The following is a 19,767-nucleotide window of genomic DNA, read 5'->3' as shown; positions in this document are numbered from 1 at the left end:
GCGGAAAGTGTCTCTGACAACCCCTTTAAAAAGGGAGAAGCTTTTGAGATGTTCACTGTCATCAAATCCGAAGGATATCAGGTATGTGCTTTGAAACACAAAACTCATTGCGCACCCCTAAAAGAAATCTAGGAACTTGTCCTCACACAGGTTGTGTTGTTTTGGATCATCAGATATACATGAATGGCAAGGAGCAGTACACATTCAAGCACCGCATACCGCTGGAAAAAGTGTCAGCATTAAATATCAACGGAGATGTTTCCGTGAACCTTTTTGGCTTCATACAAGTAAGTTACATTTCCTGCAGCTGTGGAAATATTGCAGCATTACTGAAACTTTGTCAGAATCCAGTGAGAATGACGTGGAAAGTAAAGAGCTTTCTAAATACACTCTCTCTATTCCCTCATTAGAACTGGAGCACATCTTCATTTCCTAGAGAAGTTACAACAAAAATCATCAGTTTGGGCAGCTCACGTGGGGGACGTTCCACCGTACAGTCAGAGATCTTGCAGCCAGTCCAAAACCCTGTGAGTGACCGTTCCATTCCAGTGACTTCTGAATGCACAACAAAGTGCAAGCACTTAATGAAACAACAGTGCATGAGAACTGCTTCACTCAAGAGAAATTGTCTCACCATAGTTTCAGGATTATGATGATCACTTTTTAAACAATGAAATTCTAAATGTCCCATTTCATTGAGTTTAAAAACCTGCCAGAAGAATCTAGTCAATATAGGATAATGCCTATTTTCTTGTTCTTACTGCAGAGCCTTCCTTATGTGGGTCCAATTTCAGGAGGACTGAGAGAAGGAATGGCCTTGTACTTGCAGGGAGTTGTTCACACTAATGCTGTCTGGTAAAGAATCGTTTTGCTGGATAATTTGGACAAAACCAATCACTGTTATTTGGAATTATTTGCTTTAACGCTTCAAATTCAATGCAGGTTTGGAATCAATTTCAAGACCGGGCAGTCTGACACTGATGACATTGCTTTCCACTTCAACCCTCAAATGGACCAGAATGTGGCCATGAACAGCTTCAGGAACGGAGGATGGGAAAGTGCGGAAAGTGTCTCTGACAACCCCTTTAAAAAGGGAGAAGCTTTTGAGATGTTCACTGTCATCAAATCCGAAGGATATCAGGTATGTGCTTTGAAACACAAAACTCATTGTGCACCCCTAAAAGAAATCTAGGAACTTGTCCTCACACAGGTTGTGTTGTTTTGGATCATCAGATATACGTGAATGGCAAGGAGCAGTACACATTCAAGCACCGTATACCGCTGGAAAAAGTGTCAGCATTAAATATCAACGGAGATGTTTCCGTGAACCTTTTTGGCTTCATACAAGTAAGTTACATTTCCTGCAGCTGTGGAAATATTGCAGCATTACTGAAACTTTGTCAGAATCCAGTGAGAATGACGTGGAAAGTAAAGAGCTTTCTAAATACACTCTCTCTATTCCCTCATTAGAACTGGAGCACATCTTCATTTCCTACAGAAGTTACAACACAAATCATCAGTTTGGGCAGCTCACGTGGGGGACGTTCCACCGTACAGTCAGAGATCTTGCAGCCAGTCCAAAACCCTGTGAGTGACCGTTCCATTCCAGTGACTTCTGAATGCACAACAAAGTGCAAGCACTTAATGAAACAACAGTGCATGAGAACTGCTTCACTCAAGAGAAATTGTCTCACCATAGTTTCAAGATTATGATGATCACTTTTTAAACAATGAAATTCTAAATGTCCCATTTCATTGAGTTTAAAAACCTGCCAGAAGAATCTAGTCAATATAGGATAATGCCTATTTTCTTGTTCTTACTGCAGAGCCTTCCTTATGTGGGTCCAATTTCAGGAGGACTGAGAGAAGGAATGGCCTTGTACTTGCAGGGAGTTGTTCACACTAATGCTGTCTGGTAAAGAATCGTTTTGCTGGATAATTTGGACAAAACCAATCACTGTTATTTGGAATTATTTGCTTTAACGCTTCAAATTCAATGCAGGTTTGGAATCAATTTCAAGACCGGGCAGTCTGACACTGATGACATTGCTTTCCACTTCAACCCTCAAATGGACCAGAATGTGGCCATGAACAGCTTCAGGAACGGAGGATGGGAAAGTGCGGAAAGTGTCTCTGACAACCCCTTTAAAAAGGGAGAAGCTTTTGAGATGTTCACTGTCATCAAATCCGAAGGATATCAGGTATGTGCTTTGAAACACAAAACTCATTGTGCACCCCTAAAAGAAATCTAGGAACTTGTCCTCACACAGGTTGTGTTGTTTTGGATCATCAGATATACGTGAATGGCAAGGAGCAGTACACATTCAAGCACCGTATACCGCTGGAAAAAGTGTCAGCATTAAATATCAACGGAGATGTTTCCGTGAACCTTTTTGGCTTCATACAAGTAAGTTACATTTCCTGCAGCTGTGGAAATATTGCAGCATTACTGAAACTTTGTCAGAATCCAGTGAGAATGACGTGGAAAGTAAAGAGCTTTCTAAATACACTCTCTCTATTCCCTCATTAGAACTGGAGCACATCTTCATTTCCTACAGAAGTTACAACACAAATCATCAGTTTGGGCAGCTCACGTGGGGGACGTTCCACCGTACAGTCAGAGATCTTGCAGCCAGTCCAAAACCCTGTGAGTGACCGTTCCATTCCAGTGACTTCTGAATGCACAACAAAGTGCAAGCACTTAATGAAACAACAGTGCATGAGAACTGCTTCACTCAAGAGAAATTGTCTCACCATAGTTTCAAGATTATGATGATCACTTTTTAAACAATGAAATTCTAAATGTCCCATTTCATTGAGTTTAAAAACCTGCCAGAAGAATCTAGTCAATATAGGATAATGCCTATTTTCTTGTTCTTACTGCAGAGCCTTCCTTATGTGGGTCCAATTTCAGGAGGACTGAGAGAAGGAATGGCCTTGTACTTGCAGGGAGTTGTTCACACTAATGCTGTCTGGTAAAGAATCGTTTTGCTGGATAATTTGGACAAAACCAATCACTGTTATTTGGAATTATTTGCTTTAACGCTTAAAATTCAATGCAGGTTTGGAATCAATTTCAAGACCGGGCAGTCTGACACTGATGACATTGCTTTCCACTTCAACCCTCAAATGGACCAGAATGTGGCCATGAACAGCTTCAGGAACGGAGGATGGGAAAGTGCGGAAAGTGTCTCTGACAACCCCTTTAAAAAGGGAGAAGCTTTTGAGATGTTCACTGTCATCAAATCCGAAGGATATCAGGTATGTGCTTTGAAACACAAAACTCATTGCACACCCCTAAAAGAAATCTAGGAACTTGTCCTCACACAGGTTGTGTTGTTTTGGATCATCAGATATACGTGAATGGCAAGGAGCAGTACACATTCAAGCACCGTATACCGCTGGAAAAAGTGTCAGCATTAAATATCAACGGAGATGTTTCCGTGAACCTTTTAGGCTTCATACAAGTAAGTTACATTTCCTGCAGCTGTGGAAATATTGCAGCATTACTGAAACTTTGTCAGAATCCAGTGAGAATGACGTGGAAAGTAAAGAGCTTTCTAAATACACTCTCTCTATTCCCTCATTAGAACTGGAGCACATCTTCATTTCCTACAGAAGTTACAACAAAAATCATCAGTTTGGGCAGCTCACATGGGGGACGTTCCACCGTACAGTCAGAGATCTTGCAGCCAGTCCAAAACCCTGTGAGTGACCGTTCCATTCCAGTGACTTCTGAATGCACAACAAAGTGCAAGTACTAAATGAAACAACAGTGCATGAGAACTGCTTCACTCAAGAGAAATTGTCTCACCATAGTTTCAAGATTATGATGATCACTTTTTAAACAATGAAATTCTAAATGTCCCATTTCATTGAGTTTAAAAACCTGCCAGAAGAATCTAGTCAATATAGGATAATGCCTATTTTCTTGTTCTTACTGCAGAGCCTTCCTTATGTGGGTCCAATTTCAGGAGGACTGAGAGAAGGAATGGCCTTGTACTTGCAGGGAGTTGTTCACACTAATGCTGTCTGGTAAAGAATCGTTTTGCTGGATAATTTGGACAAAACCAATCACTGTTATTTGGAATTATTTGCTTTAACGCTTCAAATTCAATGCAGGTTTGGAATCAATTTCAAGACGGGGCAGTCTGACACTGATGACATTGCTTTCCACTTCAAACCTCAAATGGACCAGAATGTGGCCATGAACAGTTTCAGGAACGGGGGATGGGAAAGTGCGGAAAGTGTCTCTGACAACCCCTTTAAAAAGGGAGAAGCTTTTGAGATGTTCACTGTCATCAAATCCGAAGGATATCAGGTATGTGCTTTGAAACACAAAACTCATTGCGCACCCCTAAAAGAAATCTAGGAACTTGTCCTCACACAGGTTGTGTTGTTTTGGATCATCAGATATACGTGAATGGCAAGGAGCAGTACACATTCAAGCACCGTATACCGCTGGAAAAAGTGTCAGCATTAAATATCAACGGAGATGTTTCCGTGAACCTTTTTGGCTTCATACAAGTAAGTTACATTTCCTGCAGCTGTGGAAATATTGCAGCATTACTGAAACTTTGTCAGAATCCAGTGAGAATGACGTGAAAAGTAAAGAGCTTTCTAAATACACTCTCTCTGTTCCCTCATTAGAACTGGAGCACATCTTCATTTCCTACAGAAGTTACAACAAAAATCATCAGTTTGGGCAGCTCACATGGGGGACGTTCCACCGTACAGTCAGAGATCTTGCAGCCAGTCCAAAACCCTGTGAGTGACCGTTCCATTCCAGTGACTTCTGAATGCACAACAAAGTGCAAGCACTTAATGAAACAACAGTGCATGAGAACTGCTTCACTCAAGAGAAATTGTCTCACCATAGTTTCAGGATTATGATGATCACTTTTTAAACAATGAAATTCTAAATGTCCCATTTCATTGAGTTTAAAAACCTGCCAGAAGAATCTAGTCAATATAGGATAATGCCTATTTTCTTGTTCTTACTGCAGAGCCTTCCTTATGTGGGTCCAATTTCAGGAGGACTGAGAGAAGGAATGGCCTTGTACTTGCAGGGAGTTGTTCACACTAATGCTGTCTGGTAAAGAATCGTTTTGCTGGATAATTTGGACAAAACCAATCACTGTTATTTGGAATTATTTGCTTTAACGCTTCAAATTCAATGCAGGTTTGGAATCAATTTCAAGACGGGGCAGTCTGACACTGATGACATTGCTTTCCACTTCAACCCTCAAATGGACCAGAATGTGGCCATGAACAGTTTCAGGAACGGAGGATGGGAAAGTGCGGAAAGTGTCTCTGACAACCCCTTTAAAAAGGGAGAAGCTTTTGAGATGTTCACTGTCATCAAATCCGAAGGATATCAGGTATGTGCTTTGAAACACAAAACTCATTGCGCACCCCTAAAAGAAATCTAGGAACTTGTCCTCACACAGGTTGTGTTGTTTTGGATCATCAGATATACGTGAATGGCAAGGAGCAGTACACATTCAAGCACCGTATACCGCTGGAAAAAGTGTCAGCATTAAATATCAACGGAGATGTTTCCGTGAACCTTTTTGGCTTCATACAAGTAAGTTACATTTCCTGCAGCTGTGGAAATATTGCAGCATTACTGAAACTTTGTCAGAATCCAGTGAGAATGACGTGGAAAGTAAAGAGCTTTCTAAATACACTCTCTCTATTCCCTCATTAGAACTGGAGCACATCTTCATTTCCTACAGAAGTTACAACAAAAATCATCAGTTTGGGCAGCTCACGTGGGGGACGTTCCACCGTACAGTCAGAGATCTTGCAGCCAGTCCAAAACCCTGTGAGTGACCGTTCCATTCCAGTGACTTCTGAATGCACAACAAAGTGCAAGCACTTAATGAAACAACAGTGCATGAGAACTGCTTCACTCAAGAGAAATTGTCTCACCATAGTTTCAGGATTATGATGATCACTTTTTAAACAATGAAATTCTAAATGTCCCATTTCATTGAGTTTAAAAACCTGCCAGAAGAATCTAGTCAATATAGGATAATGCCTATTTTCTTGTTCTTACTGCAGAGCCTTCCTTATGTGGGTCCAATTTCAGGAGGACTGAGAGAAGGAATGGCCTTGTACTTGCAGGGAGTTGTTCACACTAATGCTGTCTGGTAAAGAATCGTTTTGCTGGATAATTTGGACAAAACCAATCACTGTTATTTGGAATTATTTGCTTTAACGCTTCAAATTCAATGCAGGTTTGGAATCAATTTCAAGACCGGGCAGTCTGACACTGATGACATTGCTTTCCACTTCAAACCTCAAATGGACCAGAATGTGGCCATGAACAGCTTCAGGAACGGAGGATGGGAAAGTGCGGAAAGTGTCTCTGACAACCCCTTTAAAAAGGGAGAAGCTTTTGAGATGTTCACTGTCATCAAATCCGAAGGATATCAGGTATGTGCTTTGAAACACAAAACTCATTGCACACCCCTAAAAGAAATCTAGGAACTTGTCCTCACACAGGTTGTGTTGTTTTGGATCATCAGATATACGTGAATGGCAAGGAGCAGTACACATTCAAGCACCGTATACCGCTGGAAAAAGTGTCAGCATTAAATATCAATGGAGATGTTTCCGTGAACCTTTTTGGCTTCATACAAGTAAGTTACATTTCCTGCAGCTGTGGAAATATTGCAGCATTACTGAAACTTTGTCAGAATCCAGTGAGAATGACGTGAAAAGTAAAGAGCTTTCTAAATACACTCTCTCTGTTCCCTCATTAGAACTGGAGCACATCTTCATTTCCTACAGAAGTTACAACAAAAATCATCAGTTTGGGCAGCTCACATGGGGGACGTTCCACCGTACAGTCAGAGATCTTGCAGCCAGTCCAAAACCCTGTGAGTGACCGTTCCATTCCAGTGACTTCTGAATGCACAACAAAGTGCAAGCACTTAATGAAACAACAGTGCATGAGAACTGCTTCACTCAAGAGAAATTGTCTCACCATAGTTTCAGGATTATGATGATCACTTTTTAAACAATGAAATTCTAAATGTCCCATTTCATTGAGTTTAAAAACCTGCCAGAAGAATCTAGTCAATATAGGATAATGCCTATTTTCTTGTTCTTACTGCAGAGCCTTCCTTATGTGGGTCCAATTTCAGGAGGACTGAGAGAAGGAATGGCCTTGTACTTGCAGGGAGTTGTTCACACTAATGCTGTCTGGTAAAGAATCGTTTTGCTGGATAATTTGGACAAAACCAATCACTGTTATTTGGAATTATTTGCTTTAACGCTTCAAATTCAATGCAGGTTTGGAATCAATTTCAAGACGGGGCAGTCTGACACTGATGACATTGCTTTCCACTTCAAACCTCAAATGGACCAGAATGTGGCCATGAACAGTTTCAGGAACGGGGGATGGGAAAGTGCGGAAAGTGTCTCTGACAACCCCTTTAAAAAGGGAGAAGCTTTTGAGATGTTCACTGTCATCAAATCCGAAGGATATCAGGTATGTGCTTTGAAACACAAAACTCATTGCGCACCCCTAAAAGAAATCTAGGAACTTGTCCTCACACAGGTTGTGTTGTTTTGGATCATCAGATATACGTGAATGGCAAGGAGCAGTACACATTCAAGCACCGTATACCGCTGGAAAAAGTGTCAGCATTAAATATCAACGGAGATGTTTCCGTGAACCTTTTTGGCTTCATACAAGTAAGTTACATTTCCTGCAGCTGTGGAAATATTGCAGCATTACTGAAACTTTGTCAGAATCCAGTGAGAATGACGTGGAAAGTAAAGAGCTTTCTAAATACACTCTCTCTATTCCCTCATTAGAACTGGGGCACATCTTCATTTCCTAGAGAAGTTACAACAAAAATCATCAGTTTGGGCAGCTCACGTGGGGGACGTTCCACCGTACAGTCAGAGATCTTGCAGCCAGTCCAAAACCCTGTGAGTGACCGTTCCATTCCAGTGACTTCTGAATGCACAACAAAGTGCAAGCACTTAATGAAACAACAGTGCATGAGAACTGCTTCACTCAAGAGAAATTGTCTCACCATAGTTTCAGGATTATGATGATCACTTTTTAAACAATGAAATTCTAAATGTCCCATTTCATTGAGTTTAAAAACCTGCCAGAAGAATCTAGTCAATATAGGATAATGCCTATTTTCTTGTTCTTACTGCAGAGCCTTCCTTATGTGGGTCCAATTTCAGGAGGACTGAGAGAAGGAATGGCCTTGTACTTGCAGGGAGTTGTTCACACTAATGCTGTCTGGTAAAGAATCGTTTTGCTGGATAATTTGGACAAAACCAATCACTGTTATTTGGAATTATTTGCTTTAACGCTTCAAATTCAATGCAGGTTTGGAATCAATTTCAAGACCGGGCAGTCTGACACTGATGACATTGCTTTCCACTTCAACCCTCAAATGGACCAGAATGTGGCCATGAACAGCTTCAGGAACGGAGGATGGGAAAGTGCGGAAAGTGTCTCTGACAACCCCTTTAAAAAGGGAGAAGCTTTTGAGATGTTCACTGTCATCAAATCCGAAGGATATCAGGTATGTGCTTTGAAACACAAAACTCATTGTGCACCCCTAAAAGAAATCTAGGAACTTGTCCTCACACAGGTTGTGTTGTTTTGGATCATCAGATATACGTGAATGGCAAGGAGCAGTACACATTCAAGCACCGTATACCGCTGGAAAAAGTGTCAGCATTAAATATCAACGGAGATGTTTCCGTGAACCTTTTTGGCTTCATACAAGTAAGTTACATTTCCTGCAGCTGTGGAAATATTGCAGCATTACTGAAACTTTGTCAGAATCCAGTGAGAATGACGTGAAAAGTAAAGAGCTTTCTAAATACACTCTCTCTGTTCCCTCATTAGAACTGGAGCACATCTTCATTTCCTACAGAAGTTACAACAAAAATCATCAGTTTGGGCAGCTCACATGGGGGACGTTCCACCGTACAGTCAGAGATCTTGCAGCCAGTCCAAAACCCTGTGAGTGACCGTTCCATTCCAGTGACTTCTGAATGCACAACAAAGTGCAAGCACTTAATGAAACAACAGTGCATGAGAACTGCTTCACTCAAGAGAAATTGTCTCACCATAGTTTCAGGATTATGATGATCACTTTTTAAACAATGAAATTCTAAATGTCCCATTTCATTGAGTTTAAAAACCTGCCAGAAGAATCTAGTCAATATAGGATAATGCCTATTTTCTTGTTCTTACTGCAGAGCCTTCCTTATGTGGGTCCAATTTCAGGAGGACTGAGAGAAGGAATGGCCTTGTACTTGCAGGGAGTTGTTCACACTAATGCTGTCTGGTAAAGAATCGTTTTGCTGGATAATTTGGACAAAACCAATCACTGTTATTTGGAATTATTTGCTTTAACGCTTCAAATTCAATGCAGGTTTGGAATCAATTTCAAGACGGGACAGTCTGACACTGATGACATTGCTTTCCACTTCAACCCTCAAATGGACCAGAATGTGGCCATGAACAGTTTCAGGAACGGAGGATGGGAAAGTGCGGAAAGTGTCTCTGACAACCCCTTTAAAAAGGGAGAAGCTTTTGAGATGTTCACTGTCATCAAATCCGAAGGATATCAGGTATGTGCTTTGAAACACAAAACTCATTGCGCACCCCTAAAAGAAATCTAGGAACTTGTCCTCACACAGGTTGTGTTGTTTTGGATCATCAGATATACGTGAATGGCAAGGAGCAGTACACATTCAAGCACCGTATACCGCTGGAAAAAGTGTCAGCATTAAATATCAATGGAGATGTTTCCGTGAACCTTTTTGGCTTCATACAAGTAAGTTACATTTCCTGCAGCTGTGGAAATATTGCAGCATTACTGAAACTTTGTCAGAATCCAGTGAGAATGACGTGAAAAGTAAAGAGCTTTCTAAATACACTCTCTCTGTTCCCTCATTAGAACTGGAGCACATCTTCATTTCCTACAGAAGTTACAACAAAAATCATCAGTTTGGGCAGCTCACATGGGGGACGTTCCACCGTACAGTCAGAGATCTTGCAGCCAGTCCAAAACCCTGTGAGTGACCGTTCCATTCCAGTGACTTCTGAATGCACAACAAAGTGCAAGCACTTAATGAAACAACAGTGCATGAGAACTGCTTCACTCAAGAGAAATTGTCTCACCATAGTTTCAGGATTATGATGATCACTTTTTAAACAATGAAATTCTAAATGTCCCATTTCATTGAGTTTAAAAACCTGGCAGAAGAATCTAGTCAATATAGGATAATGCCTATTTTCTTGTTCTTACTGCAGAGCCTTCCTTATGTGGGTCCAATTTCAGGAGGACTGAGAGAAGGAATGGCCTTGTACTTGCAGGGAGTTGTTCCTATTAATGCTGACCGGTAAGCAATTAATTATTTGGCTTCGGGTATGCAACCAAATATAAAATGAATGCAATACTAGAGTTCAGTCAGGGATAGACCACATCCTCAGATATGCACCAACTTAGGGTTAGGTAATGAGGTCTACTTCCTTGAGGAGTTTCCTCCAACCTTGATCATACCGAGCTGCCTGTAACTTTCCAGTAGTCTTGAAGACTGTGATTAGCTTATTCAGGTGTGTTTGTTTAGGGTTGGAGCTATACTCTGCTGTAAAGTGTATCTCGCAGGCCTAAGTCAAGAACCCCTGAGGTAGAGAGATGAGTCATTATCTGGATTTGGTTCATTTAATATTTCTCAACTTCCATGTAGGTTTAGAATAAATTTCAAGACTGGGTCTACTGACAAGCATGACACTGCTTTCCACTTCAACCCCCAAATGAACCAGAAGGTGGCCATGAACAGCTTTACCCATGGAAAATGGGGAGCTGAGGAAAGTGTCTCTGACAACCCCTTTAAAAAGGGAGAAGATTTTGAGATGTTCTTTGTTATCAAATCAGAAGGATATCAGGTATGTGTTTTGAAACACAAAACTTACTGTGCACCCTAAAAGAAATCTAGGAACTTGTCCTCACACAGGTTGTGTTCTTTTGGATCATTAGATATACGTGAATGGCAAGGAGCAGTACACATTCAAGCACCGTATACCGCTGGAAAAAGTGTCAACATTAAATATCAATGGAGATGTTTCCGTGAACCTTTTTGGCTTCATACAAGTAAGTTACTTTTTCATCAGCTGATACAATATTGCAGAATTAATGATACTGTGTCGGAATCCAGTAAGAATGATTTGGAACGTAAAGAGCTTTCTTAAAACACTCTCTCTTTAGGACTGGAGTACATCCTCATATGTTACTAAAGTCAAGTCTAAAATCATCAGTTTGGGCAGCTCACGTAGTGAATGTTCCACCGTACTGTCAGAGATCTTGCAGCCTGTCCAAAACCCTGTGAGTGACCGTTCTATTTACATGACTTCTGAATGCACAAAAAATGTCAAACACTTAAATAAGCACCAGTGCATGAGAATTGTTTCACCCAAGAGAAATTGTCTCACCATAGTTTCAGGAGTATGGAGACCACTTTAAACATCAATGAAATTCTAAATGTCCCTTTTCAGTGAGTTTAATAACCTGCCAGAAGAATCTAGTCAATATAGGATAATGCCTATTTTCTTGTTCTTACTGCAGAGCCTTCCTTATGTGGGTCCAATTTCAGGAGGACTGAGAGAAGGAATGGCCTTGTACTTGCAGGGAGTTGTTCCTATTAATGCTGACCGGTAAGCAATTAATTATTTGGCTTCGGGTATGCAACCAAATATAAAATGAATGCAATACTAGAGTTCAGTCAGGGATAGACCACATCCTCAGATATGCACCAACTTAGGGTTAGGTAATGAGGTCTACTTCCTTGAGGAGTTTCCTCCAACCTTGATCATACCGAGCTGCCTGTAACTTTCCAGTAGTCTTGAAGACTGTGATTAGCTTATTCAGGTGTGTTTGTTTAGGGTTGGAGCTATACTCTGCTGTAAAGTGTATCTTGCGGGTCTAAGTCGAGAACCCCTGGGGTAAAGAAATGAGTCATTATCTGGATTTGGTTCATTTAATACTTCTCAACTTCCATGTAGGTTTAGAATAAATTTCAAGACTGGGTCTACTGACAAGCATGACACTGCTTTCCACTTCAACCCCCAAATGAACCAGAAGGTGGCCATGAACAGCTTTACCCATGGAAAATGGGGAGCTGAGGAAAGTGTCTCTGACAACCCCTTTAAAAAGGGAGAAGATTTTGAGATGTTCTTTGTTATCAAATCAGAAGGATATCAGGTATGTGTTTTGAAACACAAAACTTACTGTGCACCCCTAAAAGAAATCTAGGAACTTGTCCTCACACAGGTTGTGTTCTTTTGGATCATTAGATATACGTGAATGGCAAGGAGCAGTACACATTCAAGCACCGTATACCGCTGGAAAAAGTGTCAACATTAAATATCAATGGAGATGTTTCCGTGAACCTTTTTGGCTTCATACAAGTAAGTTACTTTTTCATCAGCTGATACAATATTGCAGAATTAATGATACTGTGTCGGAATCCAGTAAGAATGATTTGGAACGTAAAGAGCTTTCTTAAAACACTCTCTCTTTAGGACTGGAATACATCCTCATTTGTTACTAAAGTCAAGTCAAAAATCATCAGTTTGGGCAGCCCACATGGGGAACGTTCCACTATACAGTCAGAGATCTTGCAGCCAGTCCAAAACCCTGTGAGTGACCGTTCCATTCCAGTGACTTCTGAATGCACAACAAAGTGCAAGCACTTAAAGTGATAGTTCACCCGAAAATTATAGAATTTACTCACATTCATGTCATTCGATTTGGACTGATGCCTATTTTCTTGTTCTTACTGCAGAGCCTTCCTTATGTGGGCCCAATTTCAGGAGGACTGAGAGAAGGAATGGCCTTATACGTGCAGGGAGTCGTTCCTACTAATGCTGACCGGTAATTGACAATTCCACTAGTAGTGTATGCAAACAATCCTCAGATATGCACCGAATATGTGTTTGGTATCACCAAACACCACACGATAAGATACGGATTGCAATAAAAAGACATAACACAATATATGTCCATGCATCACAATATTACAATAATATTGATACCTCACCAAACATGCAAGAGAGGCCCAACCCTGCACTAAACATTAAATAATATGCAATCTATTGTAGTTCTTACAATGTAGACTAATCTCTGCAATCTCATTAGGTGGATGAGACGAATCATTATTTAGATTCAGATCATTTAACATATCTTAACTTCCATGCAGGTTTTCAATCAATTTCAAGACTGGGCCTACTGACAAGCATGACATTGCTTTACATTTTAACCCTCGAATGGGTTCAAAGGTGGCCATGAACAGCTTCACCAAAGGAAAATGGGGAGCTGAGGAAAGTGTCTCTGACAACCCCTTTAAAAAGGGAGAAGATTTTGAGATGTTCTTTGTCATCAAATCAGAAGGATATCAGGTATTTGTTTTGTGATTCTCACAGCCCCCTGAAAGAAAGCTCACATCTAGTTAATACAAAATAATTATCATATAACGATGCATGAACAAACAATTAGGCTAACTCATATGTTAAATGTTTTAGCAACTGCCAAATGACGATATGCTCATAAGAAGCAAAGCTAATGTTTATTAAAATGCTACCTAAATCTTAAAGCCTGGTTTTGGTTTGTCAGGTACAAATAAAAGGCCAACAGCACAGCATGTTTAAGCACCGCATCCCTTTGGAAAAAGTTACTACAATCAACATTTATGGGAAAGTCACCATCAGCTTCCTTGGTTTTGTCATGGTGAGTGATACCAGCCCACTTGTTCTTTATATACAATATACTAAAAATACAAATATAAAAATGCTGAATTGCATAATCTGTCTTGTATTTCTGTCAGGACCACTATCGTCAAATACGATTGACAATTAGCTTACAGTTATGATTGGTGGTATGGTTCTGTTCTGGGCAAGAACTCCCTGGCCATCCATGCAGCCTAGCCTAGATAAGAGCAGCAATAACCCTCCTTAGGGTGAACAGAACAGAACCAACACGAATGTATGCAGATAATTAATTCAAGATTTTAAAGTACAACATAATTCAAGAATGCCAAACTGACTGATGAGAGGAGGAGCTGGGGAGGGAGGAGGGTAATCAGCTCCTGGGAACGCGATAGCTGCTGATAATACTGAAGGAGCTTATATACAGTGATAGGCGCCGTATTCCTATAGGTAGATGTGGATCAGCTGAGAGTCAGCTGATGCCAGCTTGACTAACGTGACCTACCAGAACTGACGTTACGTTTGATTTAATTCAATATAATAGCTGAAGCTTATATAAACCTTCTTTGTTTTTACAGGGTATGTGAACAGGAGCATTTCTCTGGCTGCATTTCAAGAGAATAATTTTAAAATCCTGCATGTCCCCATCTTGATATTCACTCATCAAGTAAATCATTGATTTAAATCTGATCCATTACCACAAATCAAGGTTACTGCTTATATTGCAATGGAAGCAAATAAATCAGATTTTCTTAAACCACACTGCTCTAATGTTGCGAGTTTTGTGTCACAATACGAAACACATTTTAGCTCTGTCACCATATGGACATATAGACACCTGTAATGCATTATATTTATTGCAGGGTTTTTCTTTGAATTTTAAGAGAACTGAAGTCTAATGACAATGTGAGTTGGTTTTTATGCAAACTCAATGACTGCTTTTGGCAAACCATCCTTAAAGTAAACCTTATACAACAATAAAAACATCGTTCTAACTGCATGTTTCACACAGTGACACGGTGTCCAAAACAACTGAAAACTGACACTTGGAAAGTTTTACATAAATGGCCACAAGGTGGGACTCTTTCCACAGTCTTACAGACAGTGAACGGAGATTGTACACCCTTGACACCAGTAGGCTTTTGCCTGAAAGCATTGATGAACTGAGTACCATGTGCTTATTGTTATTATTACCCACTACAAAGAAAGAGTGATTAATGATTATCCTAGAAATATGTCACTACATCAGAGTATAAGTGTGAGCCAAGTAAATTAGCTATATTGTATCTTTTAAGATTAGTGTTGCTGACAGATGAGTCCACATTGAAAGAATTTGGTCTGGTCCTTAAGTACAGTATTTGTTCTCTCTCTGGAGTAATAGTTATTGTAGAGTGGTATATAAGTGAATAAACGTAAAGGTCCCTTTAAAAAAAAACTGATTTTAAAAGTACATTTTCACATACTTAAAAAAACAGTACTGAACATTATAATAGTTTACTTCAAAAGAACATAATCAACTGTGAACTGAAAGTAATGTTTTTAGACACTTGAATGCATGTTATTGACAATTAAATGAAAATGTATTATAGTTTATATTAAATGCAATTAGCAAGGTGTTTTTTAGGACTTTTGTACATATTTATATGTAAATTCATAATTGCTTCTAATCTTTGAAATAGGGTTAAAGTGTACTGTTGAATGTACTGACAGGCATTTATGGTAAACTGAAATATACTTTACTTTTCTATTGATACTTGTGTGTCATGTATTTGAATTGTATTTTGTTGCAATTTAGTACATTTAAAATATATTTACTGTAAATGTAATATTGAAGAACACACTACAGTTAAAGGTACACTACATAACTACATTAAAACAAAACTGCATGCATTTTGCAGAAGAACATGGTTCTTTCTCATAACTTAAAGAAGAGACGGAGATTATACTACTGCTCATAAAACATTTAGGCTTCAGAGATATAACCACTTTAGATGGAAAGGATCTCAAGCTGACTAGCTGAAGACGCTATACTGTAGTGTTATCAACCATAATGAAACGACCCTTCACAATAGATGCTTTACAGTGAACTCTGTTAGAGAGATATGGCAGTTTATCTGTTCAATACAATACCTTACTCCCCTGTAGAGTAGCCTAATAAAAACACATCAATTACAACATTTCAAATCGCTCAAATCTCGCCAGCTCCGAAAAGCCAAGCTAATGTTGATTCTTGTTTTATTACGAGCTCTGTCTCGTTCTCTTTTCTCCAGCAGACTCTCTACCAGACTTGTTTGTTTAAAACGGGTGATTCCCCGGAGAAACCATCGCGTCAGGTCTAAAATATAAACACTTATAAGTGTACTTCTTTAAAATACGACAAAAGATTATTAAAACAAAGATACTTTAAAGTAAACTTTGTGTAAAGTAAAAGTGTGCTTCAGTGTGTTAAAAAACAGTCATGAAAGAGTGCTCTTTAAGGCACCCTTAAGTAGCCCTTTCTTTCATTAATACTCTGCAATACAATACACTCATTAAGGCTACATAAGAAAGATAAGATATATGGTAGTGAAACCACAGTGGTCCACATTACCTCTCCCTATGCAGAACTCTGATCTTTTGTCCTGTGGTTTTCTTACTCTCTCTTGTCTTGGGCTTCCTCTAATGTGATGATATCTATGCCCTGTGAAAACTATTATCTCGGTGTTGCACAGCTAGGAGAGTGGATCATTAGTAATCAGTTTCTTCATGAAGAAAGAGCTCTGCTGATACCAGGATAGATGCAGGGTAAAGGGAAAGTCCACTGATTAGAGACAGTGGAAAAACACTCTGGTGTTGCAGTAGAGAGTCAGCCCACTAGGGCAGTACAGTAGCCGTGACTGTGGCGTATCTGTGAAGATGATGTAACGAGTCTGCAGTAAATCCACACCTAGTGCAAGTCTCATTATAAATCTGATGTCTGCGCCCTCAGCGGCCTGAGACGCTGCAAACTTTTCACCTCATAAATTAGACTCGAGATAAGTGGTTCAATACCTGCCCTCCTGCTTAGAGACTGTAAGATGGCGTTTAGCCTGTCTGAGCCACTCCACTGAATAGGCACCACTGGCAAGAGTTTGATTTACAGAGATCTGCTAGAGAGTGCAGAAACGTCCTTAGTGAATGAGAAATACAACGGCTGCATCCGAAATCGCATACTTCCACATATAGTAGGCGAAAAACAGTATGTGACAAAAGAAGTATGTCTGAATTCACAGCACTCATAAAAGAGTAGGAAATAAGAACCCGGATGATCTACAGCTTCCGATGAGATTCTGAAGTGTGGATAAGATGGACACTTTACTGTTCCATGAGGCCACGGAGAGGATTTGTGAATGACAGTCAAGCCACACAACTGATGCTGGAAGGTCACATGATAATGACATCATGACTAATGTACGTCCAGATTACATTCATACTATATAGAACATACTTTTTAGAGGCCGCAACTAGAGATGCACCGATACCATACCAGCGATACCGAGTTCATGCACTTGTAGGCCTACTCATAAAAATGCTTCGATACCAACAACCGATACCACGCAGCGTGTGTAGGCCTACGCGTGTCCAGACAAAGAAACAATGACAACAGAGAGTATATAATGGGGATAAAAAAGAAGACTGTCTATTAAGTAGCCTAAATATAGGAGCACCTATAGCTGTGGTGCGCGAGCTCATAAGAGAAAAACGCGAGCGCGCAGCGGCACAAACGCGCGAGCTGGTCGAGCACATCACTTTTTACAGAAGTCAGTGGAAAGTTTGTAATTCAGTCGTATGTCAATGGCAAAGAAAGTAAAACGAGACATGTAGCTTATTATTAACGTTAACTGACGAGAGAGAGAGAGAGAGAATGCTCTTGCTGATCGTTCACTCAGCACGTGTTATTTTGATTAAAACTAAAGTGTATATGTAAGTAAAACATGAACTGTTACCTGATGTATGTATAATGAGTGGTTCCCTACATTATTACTTACAGGACTTGTGCAGTTCTAGAAGTTCCATGAACGTAAACATCCAAAGCGCGCGCCCTGAAAACCAGCGCGCGAATTGAATTGTCTTTCACTTCTTGCGCTTGTACGGACGAATTCACACAAAATTATGTAAAAATTATAATCGGCTAAATCTCATTGGCTGGAGCTCGTCTATAACTGTCCCTGTTTTGATTTCAGCAAATCAGTTCGAGCGAACGCTGACAACGTGATTAATATTCATGAATATTAAACGCATTCAGTGCGTTGTATATTGTTATATTAGTAGTAGAATTAGTAGTAATCTTTTAATAATAATTACTATTATCTTGTTTTTTTTTTACAGAAACATTGAATGGCCAACAATATCTTAAGCACCACCACCAGTCCTAAGTTAAAGGGGTGGTATAATGTATAATAAACACAAGATGTAAAATAAGTCTCTGTTGTCCCCAGAGTGTGTGTGTGAAGTTTTAGCTCAAAATACCCCACAGATATTTTTATATGTTAATATTGTCACTGCATTAGTTACTGCATTAACTTGAACTAATGGGACCTTACTGTAAAGTGTTAATAAAAACGTAGTAAAAAGTGCTGTTCATTGTTAGTTGATGATACCTAATGCATTAACTAACTACAGTTTTTCCAATTGCTAACACACAACTCAAACTAGGCTGGTTTTACCGAAAACACAATTCACAAAACTACACACCCAAACTGCAAAATATATGCTGCAAAACTTTTGCACGAAATGGCACACACTTCATTCATAGCAGATTTTTGTCTATCCGACTACACACTGTTGGGCGTAATGAAGAGCACTCGCATCTTCAGTATGCTTTGCCATAATACTAAAATAATTCAAATTCTAGACAATTCTTCAGATGGTCACATGTACAGAAATATTTGCAGATACACACACACATGCTGTTCAAACATTTTTTTTTTTTTTTTTTCACCAAACAAGTCAGTGCAACATATGCAGAAATATTTACACTGGACTGAACAAAAATATGCTCACAAAAAAAAAAAACAGTAAACTGAAAAAGATTGAAGTGTTAACAGTTAAGCATTGAGGTGTTTGGTCAGGTGACACATGTATCGGCCAATCAGATCATGGAGTGTCATTTTGAATGGCAGGGTTTTGAAATGGCAAACATGTGACTTTATGTCAGATTGTTGTGTGTTACGCAGAGAACCATGTTCAGTGTGTTTAAAAAGTGTCATTTTGCATTGCAAAATGTGTGTAAAGCAGAAAATATGTTCAGACTTTTGGAGACTTGAGAAGAGGTTTTGCTCTGTGTGTGTCAGTTTAAATAACTGTGCTGTGTGTGTCATATTAGTGTGTTAGCAAGGAAAAAACTGTAATGAACTGAATCTTAGGTAAAGTGTTGCCCTTCTTTAGGACAGTACTAAAGTTAAACACACTGCTATTATGATCTCTTCTACTTTTAAAAGAGATTCTGCAGGAGGTTTATGAACTGCAGAGGAATCTCTCTCTCCGCTCTCAGACTGTTTCCGGATCCCAATAGAGTAAAGCAAACACTGCTAGGCCAAAGTGCACGTTTGTGACGTGAGTGTATTACTGTAAGAAGCCTTTATAGTCCTGAGTTAACAAGTGACTGATCAGCAGCTATGTGTGTGTGTGTGTGTATAGCCCCTTTCACACAGCGCATTGAACCCGGGAAATTGCCGGCAAATTGCCGGAACGCCTTCTGTGTGAACGCAAACACGACCCGGGTTTAATGCCGGGATCGATGCCGGGTTGGGGACCTAGTAACATTGCCGTGTTCAGTCCCGGAACGTGCGCTGTGTGAACAAAAGCCGTAATAATGCCGTGTCGTAGTGATGACGCTGAAGCCGCGATCGTTCGCCAGCTGTGAAACGGTACGAAATGCGCAAGTTTATGATCGAATCAGAGAAATAAATGCACAAGCGTGGTTTCTCGAGAGAGAAATTATAAGCAAACTGAAGACGCTGCTGAGACATTACAAGTCACATCGATGTCAC

General features: G+C 39.9%; 2 protein-coding genes across 2 annotated transcripts; both read left to right on the top strand.

Moving 5' to 3' along the window:
- Window positions 1–179: 179 nt before the first annotated feature.
- On the top strand, window positions 180–10,343 carry lgals4 (galectin 4; the record flags this gene model as incomplete). Its single annotated transcript, XM_084409535.1, has 39 exons — window positions 180–287; window positions 411–527; window positions 767–855; window positions 943–1,141; window positions 1,234–1,347; window positions 1,471–1,587; window positions 1,827–1,915; window positions 2,003–2,201; window positions 2,294–2,407; window positions 2,531–2,647; window positions 2,887–2,975; window positions 3,063–3,261; window positions 3,354–3,467; window positions 3,591–3,707; window positions 3,947–4,035; window positions 4,123–4,321; window positions 4,414–4,527; window positions 4,651–4,767; window positions 5,007–5,095; window positions 5,183–5,381; window positions 5,474–5,587; window positions 5,711–5,827; window positions 6,067–6,155; window positions 6,243–6,441; window positions 6,534–6,647; window positions 6,771–6,887; window positions 7,127–7,215; window positions 7,303–7,501; window positions 7,594–7,707; window positions 7,831–7,947; window positions 8,187–8,275; window positions 8,363–8,561; window positions 8,654–8,767; window positions 8,891–9,007; window positions 9,247–9,335; window positions 9,423–9,621; window positions 9,714–9,827; window positions 9,951–10,067; window positions 10,335–10,343. The coding sequence occupies 39 exons, from the start codon at window positions 180–182 to the stop codon at window positions 10,341–10,343; spliced, it is 4,905 nt and encodes a 1,634-aa protein (XP_084265661.1).
- Window positions 10,313–14,568, top strand: LOC311290983 (galectin-6-like). Its single transcript, XM_084409795.1, has 12 exons — window positions 10,313–10,395; window positions 10,744–10,942; window positions 11,034–11,147; window positions 11,262–11,378; window positions 11,619–11,707; window positions 12,056–12,254; window positions 12,347–12,460; window positions 12,575–12,691; window positions 12,838–12,926; window positions 13,252–13,450; window positions 13,665–13,778; window positions 14,335–14,568. The coding sequence occupies exons 1-12, from the start codon at window positions 10,352–10,354 to the stop codon at window positions 14,341–14,343; spliced, it is 1,404 nt and encodes a 467-aa protein (XP_084265921.1). The 5' UTR covers window positions 10,313–10,351; the 3' UTR covers window positions 14,344–14,568.
- Window positions 14,569–19,767: the final 5,199 nt, after the last annotated feature.

Source organism: Rutilus rutilus (genome assembly GCF_951802725.1).
Source record: "Rutilus rutilus genome assembly, chromosome: 5".
Taxonomy (NCBI): Eukaryota; Metazoa; Chordata; class Actinopteri; order Cypriniformes; family Leuciscidae; genus Rutilus; species Rutilus rutilus.
Note: the sequence above shows the minus strand (reverse complement) of the source record. Positions and strands in the feature narration are given on the sequence as shown.